Source organism: Lynx canadensis, chromosome B3 (assembly GCF_007474595.2).
Source record: "Lynx canadensis isolate LIC74 chromosome B3, mLynCan4.pri.v2, whole genome shotgun sequence".
Taxonomy (NCBI): Eukaryota; Metazoa; Chordata; class Mammalia; order Carnivora; family Felidae; genus Lynx; species Lynx canadensis.
This window is the reverse complement of record NC_044308.2, coordinates 119,363,564-119,385,366: the sequence shown is the minus strand read 5'-3', so window position 1 is coordinate 119,385,366 and position 21,803 is coordinate 119,363,564. Positions and strand designations below refer to the sequence as shown.

The 21,803-nt window shown below is 52.9% G+C and overlaps 1 protein-coding gene across 2 annotated transcripts in view; it reads left to right on the top strand.

The window, feature by feature from the left end:
- Nucleotides 1-18,549, top strand: part of SYNDIG1L (synapse differentiation inducing 1 like) — a 45,046-nt gene extending 26,497 nt beyond the window's left edge. Inside the window, exons 3-7 of one of the 2 annotated variants that reach the window (XM_032593412.1) lie at nucleotides 5,082-5,179; nucleotides 14,461-14,634; nucleotides 14,823-15,301; nucleotides 16,497-16,637; nucleotides 16,796-18,549. In XM_032593412.1, the coding sequence (XP_032449303.1) occupies nucleotides 14,882-15,301; nucleotides 16,497-16,637; nucleotides 16,796-16,954 (720 nt within the window). In that variant the 5' untranslated portion in view covers nucleotides 5,082-5,179; nucleotides 14,461-14,634; nucleotides 14,823-14,881 and the 3' untranslated portion in view covers nucleotides 16,955-18,549. Of the gene's footprint in view, nucleotides 1-5,081; nucleotides 5,180-14,460; nucleotides 15,302-16,496; nucleotides 16,638-16,795 lie in introns of both variants that reach the window. The other variant, XM_032593413.1, reaches the window with a different exon arrangement.
- The last annotated feature ends 3,254 nt before the right edge of the window (nucleotides 18,550-21,803 follow it).

Below are 21,803 nucleotides of genomic sequence, written 5' to 3'. Positions count from 1 at the left end.
GGGAGACGGAGGGGAGAAAGAGGCGGCGGCGGCGGCGGCGGCAGCGGCGGCGGGAGGCAGGGAGGAGGGGAATCCTCCTCTCTGCTCTCCCAAGTCGGCGCGGAGCCGCCTCGGGCCGGGCTAAGGGCTGCGTGGCGGCGGCGGGGCCGGACCAGGATGCGGGGCTCCCGGGACCGCGCCGGGCGGGGCGGGCGGCGGCGCCGGGCGGCGGGCGGGAGCTGTCCGCGGTGCTGAAGCGGCGGCGGCGGCGGCGGCGGCGGCGGCGGCGGCAGGGACCCGGGGCCGGGAGCAGAGGCGCCCTCCTGGGAGCTCCACCGCGGCCGCAAGGCGGGGGCGCCGTCGTTCACCGGCCCATGCTGGGCCCCCGAGCCCCGCGGAGGAGGCGGGACCGTCCTCGGCGGGACAGGTAAGGGGCCGTCTGGGGGCACAGCGGGAACCCAGAGCGAGACACCGAGGCCCGATCGAGCTGGGGAGTGCAGTGGGACTCCTCTCAGGGATGGGGGATCTTCCTCCCTGCTGACTGCACCTTGCGCTCCGCAAGAGATCACTGCCAAGTCTATCCCTACCCCTCACCCTACAGACTGGGGATGCTGGGAGAAGCCTGTGGGACTGGGGCCCAGGTAGTCACCTGGACACCCTGACCCCACACCACCAGGCCTTAACCCCAACCTGAGACAGCTCTTAGACACCCTGCCCACAAAGAACGGTAAGGAGAGTATCCCGGACTCCTGTACCCCAGTGCCCACCATGGTTTTGCTCATGAGCGAAATCTGAGCCAGCTTGTCTAAGCATCCCTCTCCTCCCCAAGCCTGCTCATCAGGGTGACTGGAGTGGCTGTGGTCTTCCCCTCATCCACGCTTCAAGATTTCTTTGCCCGGTAATGGCCCTTGGGCCGAGAATGGGCCAGGCCCCTTAGGACTGACTAACCCATTTCTCCAGGGAAGGAAGGAGGTACCAGAATATACCTTCATTTTGTCCTGTGGCCCCCTTGACTCTAATGGAAGAAGGCTGGTTTTGCCTCATACTGCTTGGTGCATAAGGGCAGAGAGTGGAGATACCTGCGCCTTGTTTTCTATTGTGTGCCCAAATGCTGGTCACCCTAGACAGAGCCTCCATTTGGAGTCTGCCCTCTTTCTGGCAAGAGTGTGCCGAATGAGCTCATTCAGGCCTGCAAAGTGCTTCCAATTCTTCAGAGCAGAGTTCTCTGAGTGGCAGAATGTAGTGATCAAAATAAAACTGCGTAGAGGAAGATTGGCCTATCACTGTGGCTGACCACTGCTTTGTCCCTATCATTTCAACCCGGCACAAATTCTCCACCCCCACCGAGAGAAAGAGCACTAGACTAGGAGTTCTTGGCTGAGCGCTGGCATTTATCAGCTTGAGGCCAGTTACCTGAACTCTCTGAACCTCAGTTTCCTCATCCCTAAAGTGGGGATAAGGTAGCTGTTGTGCCCACCTCAGGGAACTGCCTTGGACTCAGTGAAACAATGTGCCTGGTTGAAGGCTTGTCATCTGTGGGTCATCATACCAGGATGAGTTGCTGTCACCGTTTCCATCCACTAGCCAGTCTGGCTGGAAGTAATCTGATCGTTGTTACCCCTACCCCCTTTCTCCCAGCCTGGCCATGGTTTCCTTTGTCTTTGGCCTCCCTGGGGTCCGTGAAACCCAACTTATAAATCTTGAGGAGCCAAAAGGGTTCCCTCCCCCCTTCTCTTTCATCATCACCTATAGAAGATAATATAGGGTGAGAGTCTGACTCACAGTTTTCGTTGTTTTTTCCCCCAAGAATCACAGATCTAAGGAAACAGCTCCTTGAAGGCAAGGATTGTGTTGTTTTCATCTCTTTGCCTCCCTGCACACTTCCCCTCCCCCATAGCACCTGGAAGATAGTAAGGACTCGGTAATTGGGTGTAAAATAAGAGAATGGAGTGTTAAAATATCTCAGAATAAAAGCATTTGATTGGACGTCTGGGAGCCCCATGTTTGGTCCCAGATCTGCCACTGACTCAAGCAAGTTCTTTTCCCTCTGTAGGCTTCATTTTTCTTTTCTGTAAAAGAGGGTTGGACTAGATAAGTTCTAACATTCCTGATGTTCTGGGAGGCTCTCTGATGGCCATCTTGAGACCGCAAATCCCTCAGTTCTTGAACACAGCATACCAGCTTCATTAACCTGGTTTTAAGACTAAGTTAATATCCTTTCAGCAAAGAACTGGATTTTATGAATGGAGTGGTAAGGAGCAATAAGAACCTGAAAAAGCCATTTATGTTTCTGATGTTTCCTTAAGCTCCCCCTCTCTTCTTTATTTTCCCGGAAGGCCATGAGTGTGTACAGAGTGGCAGAGCTGGGAGGGCCCCTGCCTCCAGGACAAGATTCTAGGAAAGCACCCCCCTCACAACATTCCTTGTGAGTAGCCAAGAGCCAGGAACCCAGTTCTTAGCCATGTCCTCCTAGGGACCTTGCCTGGCTGGATCCCCTCTCCTAAGAAGACTGGAAGAGGGGACAGTCGGGAGAGATCCATCCCTGGGGAGAGCTTTTTTTATATAAAAACAAAATGAGCTCCTCTGACAATAATTTTCCTCAACTGTGGCAGGCCCAGCCAATATCCAGAAAAACCTCAGCTAATTGGCACTTCTTTAGAGCTGAGTAAGCCATGCCAGTGACCCCCCTGACTTACCCTTTAAGCGCCCCGCCAGGGTGGGGGATCAACCACCACCCCCCACCCCATGTCAGCACTTTCTGGCTCCCAGATGTTGGTGCAGCACTGGCAAAAATCAGCTCTCCAGAATTAACGGACAGTCACTAACCCTCATGACAAAGTAATGGCAACCGCGCAGCACAGCAAGCATAGTGAGGGGCTTTATTATCTACAAGACTAGTCTGTGGGGGTGCTGGCCTCCTGCTGGGGCTAGAACAACTCACCACCACCACCCCCACCGTCTGCAGCTGTTTGGGTGGATACCCCACCCCCAGAGTTGTCAGAGTGCAGGGCATCTCTGGTCACCAAGGTAGACACATCTGGCTCCTCTCTCAACCAGGGAGAACTACCCACTGGCTACTCCTTGTGTTCCCCACCTGCCAACTTCCTGCTGGGGGTCCTACTTGACCCCTTCTGCAACACCTCAAAAGGAAGAAGAGATTAGGTGATCCTGGTTATCTGGGGTCAGGGGCGGGGTGGGGGGAATCTGAAGAAGAGGAATAGATAAATGTAACATGGTCATTAAGAAATGAAGTGTGTATGTGTGTGTGAGAGAGAGAGAGAGAAAGAAAGAAAGAAAGAAAGAAAGAAAGAAAGAAGAAAGAAAGAAAGAAAGAAAGAAAGAAAGAAAGAAAGAAAGAAAGATTGAAACATTGAAATATACCCATGCAGGTCCCTTCTGCTGGATGGCACACATACGACAGAAGCAGAGAATAAAATATCTAGAGACATCTGCACATTATTAATTATCATCAAGTTCAAAGGCCAATTCATCCATGAATCCTAGAGGGACTTCCAGTCCCAAAGTACACCCCACTCCAGGGAGAAAGTAGAAGGAGCATCCGATTTCTTTAAACCTTTGCCATTTTCTAACCCCCTTTTCTTCTCAGGGGCTTGGTGGGCATCCTGCTGGAATAAGGTCCCCCCTGCTGCAGGGTGGGGGGACAATAAAGACTAATCTCATCCCTAATCTCAACCCTGCTCTTTGTATTCAGTTTCTCTCTTCTCTTTGCTCCTCCTTTATTCTCTCTTCTCCCTCCTTCCTGCAGCTGCCACAAGCACCCACCACCCCCTTCCCTCAAGCAAACCAAGCAGGGAGTGAGGACCTGACGCTCTACCTCTCCTCTCTGTTAGGTGTGTTATCTTCTGCCATTAGATGTACTATTTGCTTCTAAGTGGTTGGGAACAAGCTGCTTCAGTGAGGAGACAGGTTGTTTCAGCAAGAATAAAGATTTGATTCCTGCTTGAAAATGGACTAATTTGAGTAGTGGTGCCGCTGTCCCAATCCTCCCGGTAATTTTCATCTTTGTTAGACACAAATCCATCCCCAAGCCAATGAATTATGCTCTGAGGGGAAGCCCAGGTTGGCAGCAGATAGAAAATAAGGTAGACCGATGTCTCTGGAAGTGCCTAGGAAGCCTCCCCTGGGAACTGAGAAGTGTTCCAGCCATCCTATCTCTCTTTCCTGGGTTCCCTCCTTCACCCTCTCCTCTCCTCTGCCCTGCTCTTCTTCATAGCTCCATTGATAATTCTCAAGTCTCTCTCTAGCCCTGACCATGACCCAGGGATTCAACTGCATACATCTAACTGTCAGGTGGATTTTCTGCCCTAGCATCCCAAGACCCAACTCATCCACTTCTCCTTCCTATCCTGCTCTTCCTTGTTGTGTTAGTGTGTGTGTGTGTGTGTGTGTGTGTGTGTGTGTGTGTGTGTTTCATTTTACTGGATTGGTACTTGGTGGGCCTTTTTAATATAAATATTCTTTTTTGTTTTTTCAGCTCAGGAACCACTTCCTGTTTCTGTTCCTTTCATTGTCATTCCCATTCAGTCTCTGCTGTGTCTTTCTGAAATTTCTACTAGATGGATGTTGAACCTCTGGGACTCTCCTCCATGTCTCTTACCTTTCTTTCATATGTTCCATCTTCTTGTCTTTTTGCTCTATGTCTTGGGATATTTCATTAACTTATTCTTTCACATTAAAAAGTTAATCTTTAACTGTGTCCATTCTGTTATCCAGTCTCTCCATTAAATTTTTTAAAGTTGTGTTTATTTAAGTAATCTCTACACCTAACATGGGGGTCGAACTCACAACCCCAATATCAAGAGTCACATGCTCTTCTGACTGAGCCAGCCAAACACCCCACTTTATTAAATTTTTTGAAAATTTAGACAGTTATTTTCATTTTCCAAAACACTTTCATGTTCTTTGCTCTTTTTTCATAGCAGGCTGCTCTCATTTTATGGATACAATGTCCTCTTTTTTTTTCTCCCAGGGGATATGAATTGAAAAAAATTTAGAGATCTCTTCTATAAGTTGAATGATTTCAATCTTACTGGGTCAATTGTTCTATTTGTGTATTTAATCCTTCTCTTTTATTTTCATAGAGTTGTTCTTCATTATCCTTTGGTGTCCACTCAGACTTACGAATAAAGGAAGGTATTGACTAGCATAGGCAACTGGTACGGATTTCCTCTGAAGTTGGGTAAGTTTGTTTCCCTAACAGACGTCCCCCTTATTCTTACTTCTTATTCTGTTTGGGGCTGCAGGTTTCTCAACACTGATTTCCTCACCAAAGAATTTCATTTGCTCTTTATCTTCCAGAAATTCCTCAGTGTTTCTGTTCCACTGATACCATTTTTTTGTTGTTTTCCAATTTTGTTATGATTTCATTCTTTTAGAAATATATGCTTTATCACTTTAATAGAATCTGAAGGAGAAGAGGTCATCACTAGTGCTCAGGCTGCCTTCTTTTTTTAAAAATTTTTAATGTCTATTTATTTTTGAGACAGAGACAGAGCTCGAGCAGAGGAGAGGCAGAGAGAGAGAGACAGACAGACAGACAGAATCCAAAGCAGGCTCCAAGCTGTTAGCACAGAGCTGGATGTGGGGCTCAAATTCACCAGCCATGAGATCACAACCTGAGCTGAAGTCGGATGCTTAACCGACTCAGCCACCCAGGCACCCCTCTCAGGCTGCCTTCTTGAACCAGCGATCTTTCCCCTGGATTTTCTGTCTCAGTTGGTGGCCTCACCTTCTACTTAATTGACAAAACCAGAAGGCTGGGAGTCATTCTAGGCTCCTCCCTCTCCCTCACTTCTAGTTAGCCACAAAGTTCCGTTCATTCAGCCTCCTGACCCCTTCTTGGTTATGGCTCTTCATTTCCATCCATTTTGCCACAGATCAGGGTTAGGTCCCCATCCTCTCCTGCCTGCATTTTTGTACTCATCTCTTCATGGGACTCTTAGCCGCCATTCTCATTCACCTCCCGTGCTTTGTATCCACTGCAGCCAGCCAGAGAGCTCTAAAACTGGGTATGACCATGTCACTTTCTTGCTACCACTTTCATTGGCTCCCCACTTCCCACAGAAGAGAGCTTTTCTGCATGGAATTCAAGGCCTTCCCACCTCTTCTGTCTTATTCCACCAACACCAAACCTCCCTGGCTTCCCCTCCTTTCCACTACCTCACGCTTTTGTGCTGTTTCCTCAGCTGAAAATGCCCTTCTCTCATTGTCTCACCTGGATGACTAAGATTCTTCCTTGAAGATTCAACTCAGGGGTACCTGGGGGGCTTAGTCTGTTAAGCGTCTGTCTCTTGATTTTGGTTCAGGTCATGATCTCACGGTTCGTGGGTTTGAGCCCCGCATCGAGCTCTGTGCGGACGGTGCAGAGCCTGCTTGGGATTCTCTATCTCCCTCTCTCTGCCCCTCCTCTGCTCGCTCACTTTCTTTCTCTCTCTCACAAAAAATAAACTAAAAAAAAAAAAATTCAATTCATATGTCACATGCTTTGAAAGCCTCTTCTTAATTTCTGCCATTGCCTCCTCTCCCATCCCAGGATAGGAGTCCCTTATCAGTGTACCTCTAGCACTTGGTCATATTTAGCACAACTCACTCCATTGTATTGAAATTTCGTATTTGCTGGTTGTATTCCCCCTCAAAGCCGGTACCATTTCTTGTTTGTCCTTGCATCCCAAGAACTGGTCTGAATTAAATGCTCAAGAAATTATGTAGATATGCTCCACCCACCCCAGATCCTAGAAAGTCCTTTCTTATCGGGGAGCCTTAGCACACCTAGCTCACTCATTCACTGATTCACTCATTTATTCATGAGATCAACTGTTTACTGAGTGCCTAGTATACGCCAGGCAAGGTGCTGCACGGATGAGGAAGATACAGTCCCCACCCTCTTGAAGTTCACAATCTGGTGAGAGAGAAAGACGCTAATCAACAAATCACACATATAGGAAAAGACTGTGCTAAGCTCTTTGAGAGGAGGAATTGGAGCCTGGAGAGCAGATAAACAAGGAGCCTAAATCTAGACTGAGGATGTAGGGACATCTCCCTGAGGAAGGGACTTTTGAGCTGAGAGCTGAAGGATTCTGATGTGAATAGAGACAATGCTCCTGAGAAACGCGACTGTGAAGTGAAAGAGAGAGAGGACAGGGGCTGTTGGAGGGAAATGGCACTGAGGAAAGGCATTCCAGTTATCTGTCACTGCCTAAGCACCCCCAAAACTTAGTGGCTACAACTAAAGACATTTTACTCTACCTCATGACCTTGAGAGTCAGAAATCCATGCAGGGTTGAGCTGTGTGATTACTCCACTCCACATGGCAGGGACAGAGGTCACGCAGTGGTATTTGGCTGACAGATGGGCTGGTTTGAAGCGTCCAAGATGGCTTCACTCACATGTCTAACATCTTGGCAAGACTGGAAGGCTTGGCTCAGCAGGTTCCATCCACCAGAGCTTCTACACACATGACCTTCCAGCAGGGCAACCTCAGAGTAGTCCAGCTACAGACAGGGTGGCTCAGGGTTGGGGGAGTGAGTCTTTCAGTGAGCAAGGTAAAGGATGCATGGCCTTTTATAACCTGGCCTCTGAAGTCACACAGCATCACCTTTGCTGTGCTCTGTGGTTGAAGCAGTCACAAGCCCACTCAGATCAGAGAGGGGGTCTGTATCCCTCCTCTCGAAGGGAGGAGTATCAAAGTATTTACAGCTGGGTTTTGCAGTCATCACAATTGATTTCTTTTTTAAGCGAGAGAGACTACAATATGTTTAAGTGCCATTAGGAAGGATCAGGAGTGAGGAGGAGCTGAAAACAGGGAAAAAAGGATAATCAATTGTGTTAGCTCCCTGAAGAGGCAAACTGAAGCAAAGAAAGCCAAGTTCTCATTTTCCCTCGATTCTGATTCCGCTGGCCTCGCCCTCCTCCCCACCCAGACCCCTGGCTTTCTCTCTCTAGTGTCAGATGCAAGCTGCAGCCAAGACTCTAGACCAGAGATCATCAAATCCAGCCTCAAGCCATCTGCAAACAACCACCGTAGCCACAGCACTTCACAATTTGCAGTATGGTTTACACATTATCTGACAAGGGGATGGTCTAGCACCCAATCGTCAAAATTTCACCTTTTCCCTGGATTTTAATCATTTATATTTAATCCTCTGCCTTGCCAAGAAGATCTTGCTTTTATCTTTCGGTTTAGAAGCAATCACTCTTGCTGTGCCGAATGATAGTGGCCAACAGCTGAACGTCCTCACAATGAGTCTGTATCTATATGAACCCAGACCTTAAGGTTATCTAGGGAGCCACCCTGGGCTGCTAAGTCACCCCCCATCTCCTAATCTTTTCACGAAGTTCCCATTTCCCATTCCCTTCACTGAGGCCCTCGGTTTTAACCTATTGGAGACCAAATCTTCGACACTGTCACACCCACACTATTTATCACGGCCCTCGGCACACAAGTAGGCTCTGAAAGGCGCAGTTAAGTGAGAGCCCAGGCTTTGGATTCAATGAAACTTGGGTTCAATTCCAGTCTCCATCACTGGTTTAATCTTGGACAAGTTACTTGACCTGTCTGAGCCTCAGTTTATCTGAAAAATGGGACATAATCACAACCAGCCCCGCTGGTGGTTGTATGGTTTTGAGATGAAGCATAGGAAACACCTAGCTCATGCGGGGTTGCAGTAAATCATAGCTGTTATTTTTTTGTGTGTATTTATTTATCTTGAGAGAGAGAGAGAATCCCAAGCAAGCCCCGTGCTATCAGCGCCGAGCCTGATGCGGGGCTCGAACTCACAAACTGTGAGATCACGCCCTGAGCCGAAACCAAGAGTCGGGCGCTTAACCAAATGAGCCACCCAGGCGCCCCTACTATTCTTATAGTGACTATTAGAGCAGCGGTTCTTAAAGTGTGATCCCTGGACCAGCAGCATCGACACCACCTGGGAACTTGTTAGAGATGCAAATTCTCAGGCCTATTTCGGAATCATAAACGGTGAGGGTGGAGCCCAGCAGCCTGGGCCAAGTCGTGCAGGTGATGTTAGTGCACACCGATGACCGGAACCGCTGCCCTGGGCAACTTCTGCTTCAGAGGCTGCATGTAGATCACCTTAATCCAGTTAGGCGGGAGCAGATTCAAAGCCTGGTTTCTGTGCCTGTAAAGGCTGCTCTGTTTTTGGTTTGCTCCTGCTCCTTGGGGTTACCCCATAAGAAGTCCCAGTTGAAAACCAGGGGTGTTTCCTGGCGCCCCTCCTTAACAGGCCCTGAACTCCCATCCCCTCCCCGCCTCGGCCTCTGATACTGCTGGAGGGGGAAAGTGGCACCAAGGGTCACACTCACCTCCCCGTGTTTCTTTTTCCTCTAGGATCTTGGCAACTTGACCTCTCAAGTTCTTGCTCCCTTGGTGATTCTTTGATGCCTTCGTATCTTTCCCTAGTTTTTCTAACTGTTCTTGGCAATTGGGTGTGACATAGGTTACACTGCCACTTCTTTCCTAGAAGAGGAAGCCCCCTGTCCAGCTGTGACTCTCCCACTAGAAATGATAGGGTCAGATGAGCTTTTAGAGCAGTTCGGTTCCTGGCACGTGATGAAAAGCTCAATAAATGTTAAGTTATTGTTCTTCCTCTCCCAATAGAATCTCAGGGTCGTATTGAGCTGAGCTATTAAAAATGAACCCCTTGTACCCTTCCACACATTTTATAGATAAGCAAACTGATGTTACACCATGTAATTGGACTCCAGAACAATCAGACTCTAGTGGAGGCTGTAATTGGATCCCAGTGGATTCCCGTATGGTGTCCTGTCCCCAGTCTGGAGGTGGCGTTGTGCTCTCGGTCTCTAAATCAGGAAGTGGAAAACATTAGGGCCCAGCTCAGTTCTCAGCTCCAAAGGAAACAAACCAGGGGCTGTGGCCTCCCAGGTCCCCCCCTCCCTCTCCTTTTGTGGGGCCCGGACCTCTTGCCCAGCTGTACAATCTAGAGCAATCTCCTTAGCTTCAGAATTGCAGACATCTCGAGGCGCGTGGGTGGCTCAGTAAAGCGTCCAACTTCAGCTCAGGTCACGATCTCACAGTCCATGGGTTCAAGCGTCGCGTCGGTCTCTGTGCTGACAGCTCGGAGCCTGGAGCCCGCTTCGGATGCTGTGTCTCCCTCTCTCTCTCTGCCCCTTCCTTGCTCATGATCTGTCTCTCTCGCTCTCTCTCTCTCTCAAAAAACCCATTAAAAATCATTAAAAAAAAAAAAAAAGAATTGCAGACATCTCATGTCTTCCCTCTGGAGCAGAATGCACACACGTGTGCACATGTGTGCACATGTCACACACACATGCAGAGGCACGCTCACCAGCAAGTAAGCAGACATACAGTACTGTCTATACAGCAGGCACACACAGCCCACATGAGCCCCAGGCAGAAGTGGAGATGAAAATTATCCTCTGAATACTGGTCCTTTACTCCAAAGAACAGGGAGAGGTAGCCCTCAGCAACGGGCCAAAATGTCAGGCAAGGCTAAGGATAGAGAAGCCTGGGCCTGGAGACCTGCCACCTCCTCCTTCTGGCCAGGGCTCAGTGCTGGGTCCCCAGGATCAGTTTAGCGGACTCCCGTGTGGCCCGAGCAGGTTTCGGGGGTGAACGTGACCTGCTAAAGAACTGTGACCCTTGGCTGGACTGTGAGTAGGTGCTGTAGCCCATAACCTGGTTGCTTTATGGAGGCGGAGGGTGTGTGTGTGTGTGTGTCTGTCTGTCTGTGTCAGGGCAGGCTTTGACACTGTGCTCAGCCTTTACACCCAGAAGGAACCCCCAAACCTGGCAAGGCTTAAAACCACTTTTAGATAATTCGGCCCGGAAGAAATCTGCGCACTCAATTTTTTTCTGATTTAAAAGAAGTACATGCTCAGTGTACAAAATAAATATGGGAAACAGGAAAAAATGGTGTAAAAAGGCAAATGAAAAGCACCTGTGCTCCCACCCCTGGCGATAATCACTGTTGACGTTTTGGCAGAGTTAAGATTGCAGGCACATACCATTTTCTTTTCTTCCCTCTCACTGAATCTGCAATGAGCATTTTCTCATGTCATTCCTCTTTGTAAACCTGTTCGAAGGCCTTGTACCACTGGATTGTTGTACCACAATTTATTTAACTTGTGCCCGATTGTTGGACATTCGGGTGGCTTTCAGTTTGTCCCTGTTGTGCAAACCCAGGATCATACATCTTTGTACCTGAAGCCGAGAAGCCTCTGCCCAGAGGCACAGTGTGGTGGAGGAGAGTGTGATCCAGGAAAGGCTTCGTGGCTTGGGTTTCAGTAGCTCAGCTGGGTGCACTTTGACCAAGGGAGGATGGCTGGCAAGAACAGGGGAATGAGCTGGGACCCAGCTGCCCCTTCCTGTCCTGGACACGTGCCCTGCAAGTGCCCCTACAGTCTCCAGAGCTCTGGGGCCTGATTCCTGGCCACAAGGATCCTGCCTTGTCTTCTGGGGGGATCGGACAAGTGATTGCCAAGGCCTCCTATGCCTCCTTCAGGACATAGGGCAGGGTGACTCTGATGCATTAGTCTGCGGTGAGGGCCCTGGGGCCGGTCCTCCCCACCACACCCTGCCAAAAGGCGCCCACATACCTCTGCCTACGCAGATGACAACAGGGACCCTTGAGGCTGTAAGCAGAGGGGGCATTAATTAAGACCAGCTAGGGGAGAGACCGGGGACTTTTGGGAGCCATGTCCTAGAATCCCACAGGGTGGGCAAGATGGAGGGCAGGACCAGGGGGAGTTGGGAAGCCACGGGATGGTGCTACGGCTCCACTGTGCATCTGACAAAGAGATGCCTTGCCTTCCCTTTGCTTCCTTCAATGTGCTCGAGGCGCCATGATAGGGAAGGTGGTACGTCACTGGATTCTGAGCGTGCTCATCTATCCCTGAGTCTTGACAGAGGACAGGGAGTGGGGGAGCTGACTTCTGCAGGGCTCCTTGAGGCTATGGGCTCATGGAGAGCTAGTGCCACCATCAGCGATCATTTAATCCAGCCCCTCTTATTGCAGATAAGGAAACCGAGGTGCCAGATCAGGAAGCTAATGGGGGCGAATCAGAATGGAATCCCAGTGTACCTGACTCCCAAACCCGTGAGCCTTATGCTCCCGTGCCCTTCAGTTGTACATCTGCACGTCACATCTGCTGGTGTGGGGGAGGCTCCGGCAAGGACTCAAAAACTGCCCTCAGGGGTCAGAAGAGACCAGTCCCGCTGGGAATCTGCCCAGAGGAGCCCAGGCACAAGCCTAGTCCAGCAAGCTTGGGTACTCCAAGCTCCCCACCTGCAGGAAGGAACCCGTCCACATATTATAGTCCCAGGGGCTCCCTGCATTTTGATCCATAGAGAGGAAAGAAGAGGGAGAAGTAGTGAGACCCTGGCATTTATGAGCTCCGCCCCTCCCAAGAACTGCTGTCCCATCTCTGCATGCGGAGAAACTCCTTCCACAGCTGGGTGACAGCCCAAATGGAACTTGTAACTGCTTAATGTGCCAACAGAGCCCCCAGGTGTAGGGCAGCCCAGCACCATCCGTGCCCTCCCTGGGTGAAGAGTTGGGCACTCGGGCCACACGCCGTTCTTTGGGTCCTTCCAGGATTCTGTTAGACATTCTGGGAGCCCCAGCCCCAGAGGTCACACTTCTCCGGGCTCAGAGCCTCTGAGACATGGCCAGGATAGCCTTCTCTTGCTCCTTTGCCTCCAGGCAGGCAACAGCCCTCACTCCTCCCTCATAGCAGGCCAGCCAAGGGACCCTGGCCCCCCATGGACCCACCCTCAATGCTTCCCCCTGGTCTTGCCTGGGCCTCCCCTGCCCCTCACTCTGTCCCATTCCCCATTATTCCTGGGGCCATGCTCTGTTTTCAGGTTTCCCAAAAACCAACTTTCTAGAATCGAACCACTTCTCTGGGGGAAGAAAGAGAAATGGCCAGGCTCTGGCTGTGAATTCTTTTTTATTTTTATTTTGTTAACGTTTATTCATTTTTTGATAGAGAGAGACAGAGTGTGAGTGGGCGAGGGGCAGAGAGAGAGGGAGACACAGAATCCGAAGCAGGCTCCAGGCTCTGAACTGACAGCACAGAGCCCGACACGGGGCTTGAACTCACAGACCGTGAGATCATGCATGACCTGAGCCAAAGTCGGACACCCAACCGACGGAGCCACCCAGGCGCCCCTCTGATGTGAATTCTTGATGGGAGGTGGGAGTGGAGAAGGGGCCTAGACAAACCTTCCCTGGGGGCAGAATTCCCTCTCCACACTTGTCCCTTTACCATCAGGCCAGAAATGACCTAGGGTGGCACAGAAGCCCCTCCTACTTACAATGTACAATGACGCATCAGCCATCTCTTTGGATCCTCAGAACAACCTTGTGGGTTGGGGAGGAATTATCATCTGCACTTTACAGATGAAGAAACCCAGAAGGGCATGATTATTTGCCCAAAGTATCAAGGCCAAGACTGACTCTCCGATCTTCAGATTATAAATCCAGGGCAAGACATGACCCTCTCACCCTTCAGCATCATGATGGGGCTGGGAGGGAGAGAGTAGGGTCCCTGGAGGGGCCTGCCCCCTTTCTTCATACCCCACTTCTACATGCCACACCCCGGCATGTGTGTAGGCTTTGCTGTAAACACATTTATAGCCTGCCTTTCCCTCCTTCAATCGACCCTGAGCACCTACTGTGTGTCCTTCCCAGGTGGGCATCTACACTCTAGCCCATGAGTGTGTCTACACTTCAAGCTGGGATGTTCAAGTCCAGACTTTAGTGCTCCAGAGGCCCTGCCTTAGATCCCACAGGACTTCCCAAAGCCACAACTAACCTTAGAAGGGAGATTAGTCTAAGGAGCGTCCCCTTAAGACCATAACTGGAGAGAAGCATCGTCCTCTGCGAAGAATCGACAGCAATTAGCACGTGGCCTATGCTGAGCTCTGAGCTAAGCGTGGTCCCATCCAACCCTACAACAAATCTTCCTCAACCCAGTATCCCACCGGCCACCAAGTCCTGCCATTATCTCCCAAGGCCCCTTCCCTTCTCTGCATCTCCTCACCATTGAGTCCCAGCTGTCCTCAGCTTACCTGAAGCCATAGCAAAGCCTCCTATCAGTGTCACAATGAGCTCAGCCCTCTCCAAGACACTCTCCCCACACAGCCATGGGAAGCTTCTGGACCCAAACCCTATCCTATCGCGCCTGCCAAGACCCCTGAAGCCCCCTTAGACCTAAACAGGGCTGCGTGGTCTGGCCACACACCCCATCTCACCCCTCCCTCTCTACCCTGAGAGGCACCAGCCTTCTCCCAGGCTCTCAGAGCGAACATCCCTTATCGAGGCCTCTGCATGAAATGTGTTCCCCTCCCCTTGCCTTGCCAACTGGTCCTCTTCCTTCTATCTCAGCTCCCAAGCCTTCCCTGTACCTTTGTGTCCGTTCCATGCCTTGCACGTTCTTACGCCCCTTGCTGTCCTTCCCCTTCAGGGCAGGTGTCTTCTCCGCCACTGTGAGCTCCGTGAAGACAGTGCATCCTCCTCCCTCTCTCTGCTCCCTGCCTTTCTCACCTTCGTGTCCCCAGTATCTGTACAGTGCCTGGTGGGGAGCTGATGCTCAACCGATAAGTGTGGACAGGATAAATGAATGAACCAACTCTATGAGGTGAGTACTGTGGCTACACCCAATTTGTAGACTACGAAAAGGAAACTCTGAGAAGCTCAGTGGCCATCTCAAGGTCCCACAGCTGGCCAGTGGTAAAGGCAGGGTCCGAGGGCCTGAGTTCTTAAACATTTCCCGTCCTGCATCCAGCGCCCCGGACTCAGCATCTATCTGTCTTGCTCGCCCATCAGGCCCTCTGAGGACAGCTCAGCTGGCCCAGGCTCCCCTCCCTGGAGCTGCCCCCAGAACCATGGAGAGTCTGAGTGAACTGCAGAACCCTTTGCTGCCTCGGAGCCCCGCCCCCCTCCATGGCCCTTACCCCTACCCCGAGGCTTCGCCCAGCTGGTCATGCCAGGAGAAGCTCTACTCCTACCTCCTGGGTGGTGCTGGCTCTGCTCGCACCCATCAGCTCCTGGACCCAGGATCCCTGCAGCTGGCCGTGGAGGCCTGGTACAGGCCCACCTGCCTCCTGGGGAGGGACAAGGTCAAGGAAGCCAGGGCAAACAGCTGTGAGACCAGCTTCACAGAGAACAGGGAGCCCCAGGCGGGGCCTACGCTGCGGTCCACAGAACCTGGCCAAGCAGAAGAGGATGTCACCATCCAGACTGTGTCCTACGGGGTTCAAGAGGAGCAGCAGGGCCAGGAGAATGACCAGGAGGAGGAGGAGGAGGTGAGTGGCTGTGTTTGAAATGCAGATTCCCAGGCCAGCCTCTAGGTGTTGAGATTCAGTGGGCTTGGCTTGGGGCCCAGGAATCTATGTTTCTGGCACAGATTCTGTCCATACTTTGAGAAACACAAACTTGGGTTGATGACTTAATTTTTTTACGTTTATTTATTTATTGTGAGAGAGAGCGTGAGTGGGGGTGGGGCAGAGGGGAGAGAGAGAGAGAGAAAGAGAGAGAACGAACCCCAAGCAGGCTCCACACTGTCAGTGCAGAGCCCAGCGTGGGGCCCAAACCCACAAACTGCAAGATGTTGACCTGAGCTAAAGTCAGACACAACCAACTAAGCTACCCAGGTGCTCCAATGGCTTAATTTTGTAATAGCATTTATCATTCTTGTTTTCTTTTTTTTTTTTCTTTTTTTTTTTTAATTTAACGTTTATTTATTTTTGAGACAGAGAGAGACAAAGCATGAACGGGGGAGGGTCAGAGAGAGGGAGACACAGAATCTGAAACGGGCTCCAGGCTCTGAGCTGTCAGCACAGAGCCCGACGCGGGGCTCGAACTCATGGACCGCGAGACCATGACCTGAGCCAAAGTCGGCCGCTTAACCGACTGAGCCACCCAGGCGCCCCTATCATTCTTGTTTTCTTAATTACATAAGTAATTTAAAAATACAGAAAACCGCTGGAAGAGAACATTATTATTTTAGTCGATGATGTTCTAGTCTTTTTTTGTTCAATCTTTTTCTCCCACCCTACTCCCCCCAGAAAGATCTTGCTGCACATAGTTTTATAACCAGATTTTCCCCTCCAAGCACCATATCTCAGTATAGCTGCACGTAATTTAATATTTGTCTACGAGGTGATTTTTAAGGGTTTCCTGGTATCCCATTGTATGTTCTTCCTTCACTTATTAACTCAATCTCCTGGCCACTGGGCGTTGAGACTTTCTCCTCTTTCACAATTACTGTCCGATGATACACAAGCCTGCACACTGACACTTGTATTCTTTCTTTGTATGCTTGTGCTAATTCCAAAGGAGGGAATCAGTGGGCCACAGTTCAGGCTTTGGGTAGAGCGGGCCGAGCCCAACCTACACTCCCCCCCCCCCCCCCCGCAGCAGATGACACTACCTGTGGCCCCACATCGTTGCCACTGGTGATCCTGGGCCCGGTGACAAAAGCCCACCCGTGTTTTGCAGAGTGATGTGACGTCGACAGACAGTGAAAGTGAAGACAACTTCGTGGCGCTGCCGCCCAGGGATCACCTGGGCCTTACTATCTTCTCCATGCTCTGCTGTTTCTGGCCCCTGGGCATCGCTGCCTTCTACTTCTCCCAGGGGGTAAGAGCACGAGGGGCCCAGGGCATCTGCTCCTGCTCCCTCCCTCCACTGGAGGGCTTGACCCTCCATGCGCAGGACCGGGTCAGAGCCCCAGCAGGCTGGGGCTGGGTTCGCAACCGTGGGGACACCCCCTTTCACCAGCACCTCTCTCTCCCTAGACCAGCAAGGCCATCTCCAAGGGAGACTTCCGCCTGGCCAGCACCACCTCCCGCAGGGCCCTCTTCTTGGCCACACTCTCCATCGCCGTGGGCGCCGGTCTCTATGTGGCCGTGGTGGTGGCTCTGGCAGCTTACATGTCCCAGAATGGCCATGGCTAGTAGCCAGCAGGGCCTGGCATCCTGGATCCCCTGCTCCGCCTGAGGAGGCAGTGAGGCTTGGGGTTGCAGGCTCTCTGGAGAGCCCCGGCCCCTGAAGACAACCCACAATCCTGGCTTGATGTGGGGAGGCCTCCCAGGCTGCAGCCTGCAGGGCTCCACTGTCACTTCTTCTTGTCCACAGCCCCCAGCCCCAGAGCAGAGTCTGGGACACCACCCTCTGGCCCAGGCTATGTCAGGAAGCAAGAGAGAATAGGGCTGCCCATCAAGCCATCTAGGCAGGACCTACCTCTGGCTTGAGGCCGGCCGGGAGCTCAGCCTATTCTGCCCCCCGCCCCCCACCCCCGCGACAAAGGGTTACCTGCCCTGCCAGAGTCCCACTCCCCAACTCTGCCAGCCTCTCCACAGAGAAGAAGCAGGAGGTTACTGGGAGATGAAAGGACACCTGGGGATAGGGGACCTGACCCAGTTCTTTTGGCTAATCGGAGTCTCCACACTGGGGACAACCTGAGCTTCCCCAACTCCACTCTCTGGCCCCATGAGGCCAAGACCCCCAGCCAACCCGGAGCGAAATACATAGAGACACAGGGACCCCTTGCTCTTTCCGGCTCTCTCCTGCGGGCTTGTAAGACACCATAGAGTCTAGATAGAGAAGAAGAGTCTCAGGCACGTAAGCTCTGCACCCAAGGCAGGGTCTTAGAGCTTCCTTGCGCAGGAACAAAAGACAGATGTAATGACAGAGGTCCTGCAATATTGCCAGACTACTTAGGCCTCCCTGCTCCACCCCCGGTCCTCACCTCCATCACCCTTTTCTGGGCTCCTCCTGGGAGGTCTTGAGCTAATACCATCCCAGAGAGTGTCCTTAGCACACCAGTCACTGAGCACAGGGCCCTAGATCCAGCCCTGTGGGAAAGCAGCAAGGAGAGACCCTGGGGAGTCATGAGTGTAAACGAGGGGCAGAATAGAGGACTGGCATGGCTGCTGGGCAGCCCAGCAGTGTTCAGAAGGCTTCCTGGAGGAGGTGTTCCTTGAGCAAGGTCTAGAGGGATGAGGAGAATTTATCTAGATTTGTTTCCCCATAACCCCTCGTATTCATGAACAGGGACATGGCAGGAGTCTCCCAAACTATTTGGATTATGCCTAGAGCATCTGGGCTGGAGCCAAACTACAGCCATTTTTGAGGACCCCACCACCTCGGAGGAGCAGGTTAGGCAACATGTCTCTCAAAGACCAGTGATGTTTTCCCACCTCTGAATGCAGGGGGTCAACCGTCTTCACTGACGTCCCTAACCAGGGCTGCTCTCAACACCTCCAGCCACTAGGGAACAACCAGAATTTTAGAGGCAGCCAGGCAGCTGGGGGGGGGGGGGGGCAGTATATTGGGAGGGCAGGCCTGTCCAGGCTCAAGCAAAGGACCCAACTGTGCAGGGTCTGGGGACTTGGTCATTCCCAGGCTGCATCCAGAGCCCAGGGCTGTGGATCGACCACTGACCCACCTTGTCCCATCACCCTCCCCAACCAGGCATTGCCTCACCCTCCACTCCCCGCATCCCCTGAAGCCCCACAGGCCCAGGATCAGTGGTTTTAATATCCCCCTATTGTATATATTTATCCTTGTAATAAACATTTCTGTTACACTGGTGCCCTCTGGGCCTCTTCGTGTCCTTGCCTGCCTCCATCTTTGCCTGCAGCCCACCGTCCTCCAAGACTGACCTCCAGCTGCGCATGTGCTGCCCTGGGCCCCCAGCAGTCTTCTCAAGAAGGTCTCAGGAGGAGGGGTGGCCAGAGTACCCACCCACCCCACCACTGCTCTGCTCAGGGTAGCCTGGATGTAGGGTGATGGCGTGCACTTGACTCCAAGCAGGACAAGACAAGGTCCGTGCCTGAAGAAAAATCCCTCCTAGGTCAAGAGATTGCAGGTGATTGAGGCTCCACTGAGCTGCCTGTAGCTATTGCCCCCGCCCGAGGCCCCCAGGAGCCTGCCTGGGCCAGCAAAGGGACCAGCCTGGCGTCTAGATCACCTTGCGTGGAGGGCCCTGGGGGAGGTGGGACAGGCGCACCCACACCTGTATGCCCTCCCGGCAAGACACAGCTATGCTCTCTTGCACACACACATGCTTCGTGGGCTGGATGCCCCGGAGACAGAGATTAGCACCAGATGTATATTAGGGGCTGCTCTTGGGATATCATTTGAGGAAGGGAGGAGGAGGCAGTTCTGGGCAGGGGGAGGTGAGACTGTGAGGCAGGCCTGAACGTAGTGGGGTCTGGAGCTAGGATACCCTTCAGAGTTGACCCAAGTTGGGACAAAGAGCCAGGCCTTTATACCCCCCCCCCGCCCCCCCGCAGCAAACAGTCATTGGGTGTGGGCCATCCAGAAAAGGAGAGAGGCCTAGGGTGAGGAGGCTTTCTCCAGCTGGGGCAGCCCCCCCGCGGCGGCTTGGCCTGAGGCTGTTTGCCACGCACCTGCAATGGCTAGAGGGACCAAGCCTGTCCTTCCTGCAGCTCCCCCCACCTCTGCAGCCGCCACCCCCCCCTCCCCCCGCCACACCGGCCACACCCACCACACGGCAACAGACCCGGCGGTGTCACCTAGCGCCACTCAGCATTTACCTCCACACATTGAAGGCTGCTCCCTGAGAACTCTGCGGCTCCAGGCCAAGGACGGGCCAAAGTGCCAGAGAGCCAACAGCCCTGTCAGGAGGCTTCAATCAGTGACGATGGGAGCTGGTGGACAGATAACCCCGACTCTCTGCCCTCTGGCTGGGAGAAACCAAGCCATGTCCTACACTTGCCCACGGCAGCATTTTGCTGGAGACCACGGCCCTCACTGGCCGCCTTCCTCCCCCCACCTTCTTCCTCACTCCCCTGCTTTGCTATCTGCGGCCATCTACGTGCAATTGAATCCTTGTGTCTGGGTCGGCTTATGGGGGGGGACACAAACCAAAGCACATGTATGCATGTGTGTGGTACATACATGTAGCACACGCAGGCACATGCACGTGCACACACATACAGATAGGCACAGGCGTGCAGCCATGCACACACACACACACAGGTACAGCCCACACTCACAGGTGCACACACACAGGTAAGGGGTAAAGGAGACGTGGTGGCCAAGGAGTCTCATCTGGCCCTGCCCGCTGTGCAGTCTCACCCCGTCGCCAGCCTGGCCAGGCCCCAGAATGGGCAGTGGGCAGCACACACGGGCAGTCCAGGCCCCTGTCTCACAGCCCAGATGATCCCCACCTCCTTCCTAGCCCCCCAGAATGCTGCCTTCAGGCCTTGAGACAGGGGAGAAGAAGCCAGATGATATCTTATGATCACCTGCTCCTCCTCCTTTTTACCCCCTCCCTTACCCCAGAAGCAAATTCAGACTCTGCAGGAGAAAATGGAATCAGAAACGGAGCCCCCAGGGGCTCCCCTCCCACACAGTCCCTCAGAAAGGGCACATCCTGCGGAGCCTGGGCTCCTTCTGATCAGTCCCTGCAGCAGGGGCAGGAACTCCTCCCAGGTCAAGCTGAGGCCTGCCTCTGGGTGCGCCTAGGGCGCTTTCTCGGCCTGAGCCTCAGCGCCTGAGGCTCCTGGGAGAAGGGGGAGCTTGCTGTTGCCGTTACCCCCTGCAGGCTGGCTCCTCAGGCTGGCAGAGAGAGGCTGGGGGCAGGGAGGGTCCCCCGGGGAAAGGTGCCCGTGATGAGCTGCCGCGCTAGCACATCTGTGCAAATATTACCAATTACTTTCCTCACTATAAACACCCAGCAGGAAGGCGGGGAAGCAGCCAACCCAAACTGTTTAAAATAGAAAGCGAAATTGCCGCACGGGGAAGTCGGGGCAGCAGGCAGAGAAGGGGCCCTGCACCAAGAATCCGGGGTCTCCCTCCCCACCAGCTGCCCTTCAGCTGCACCTGCTCCTGCCGCCCCCACCCTGCAACTCCACCTCAACTTTGTCCTCTGCCAGACAGGCAGAACCAAGGGGAAAGGTCCCTGTCTGGGGGATGGGGGGGTATGAGTGAGGATGGGGGCCACAGGGGGAGGGAAGAGGGCTGAGGGAGGCAGCCACAGAGGACCCAGCGCTGCCTGGCTGTGGAGCCACAGTGCTGTGTGGAAAGAGCGGGGAGGGGTGGGGGGTGGCGCGGAGAGGAAGCCTCCCTTCCTTGTGACCACGGGCCTTGGGAGGCTGGGCCAAGTGGAAACAGTGACCTGCCACCCACTCTGAGTGAAAGGAATTTTTCTGACGGCGGAAATGGCCAGAAAGCCGCTCCTGGGCCCCAGCAGCCTTTCCCGTCCCTCCCTCCACACACAGGGCTGACAGAGAGCAGGTCTCTCGTGCAGTCACACGGTGGCCAAAATGCTGAACCGTTTCCATGCCGGTTGATACATATGCCCTGCCCCAAGCCCCCCACATGGTTCCCTTTTCTGACTCCCTGAGCCCTCCCCCAGGACCCCGCAGCTGGTTCCCCAGGAATAAAGGGTTAACAGCTGACACAGCAGCCCCCTCCCCCAAATGCATTGGTCCATGCCTGGGATCCCCTGACTGTTAAATGTCTCTGAATGTGCCCCTGCGCCCCTCTTGCCCCTGCCCACCTCCCAGGGAGGGGGCTCTAGGCAAACCCACCACCCCTCAGCGTTAACACTTATGTCCCTGCTGCTTTCCAGAGTCTCCGGGCCACCCAGGTGATAGGAGGGGGTATGCTGAGGCAGGGATGGGCCACCAAGTTGTCAAGGATACAAATGTCACAACAGGAAAGGACCTAGTCACAGTCCCTCAGGCTACCAATGAGACAACTGAGGCCTAGAGAGGGAGGTGAGTTGCCCAGTCACCCAGCAATTTGTAAGCCGAGCCCAGGCCTTGGCTC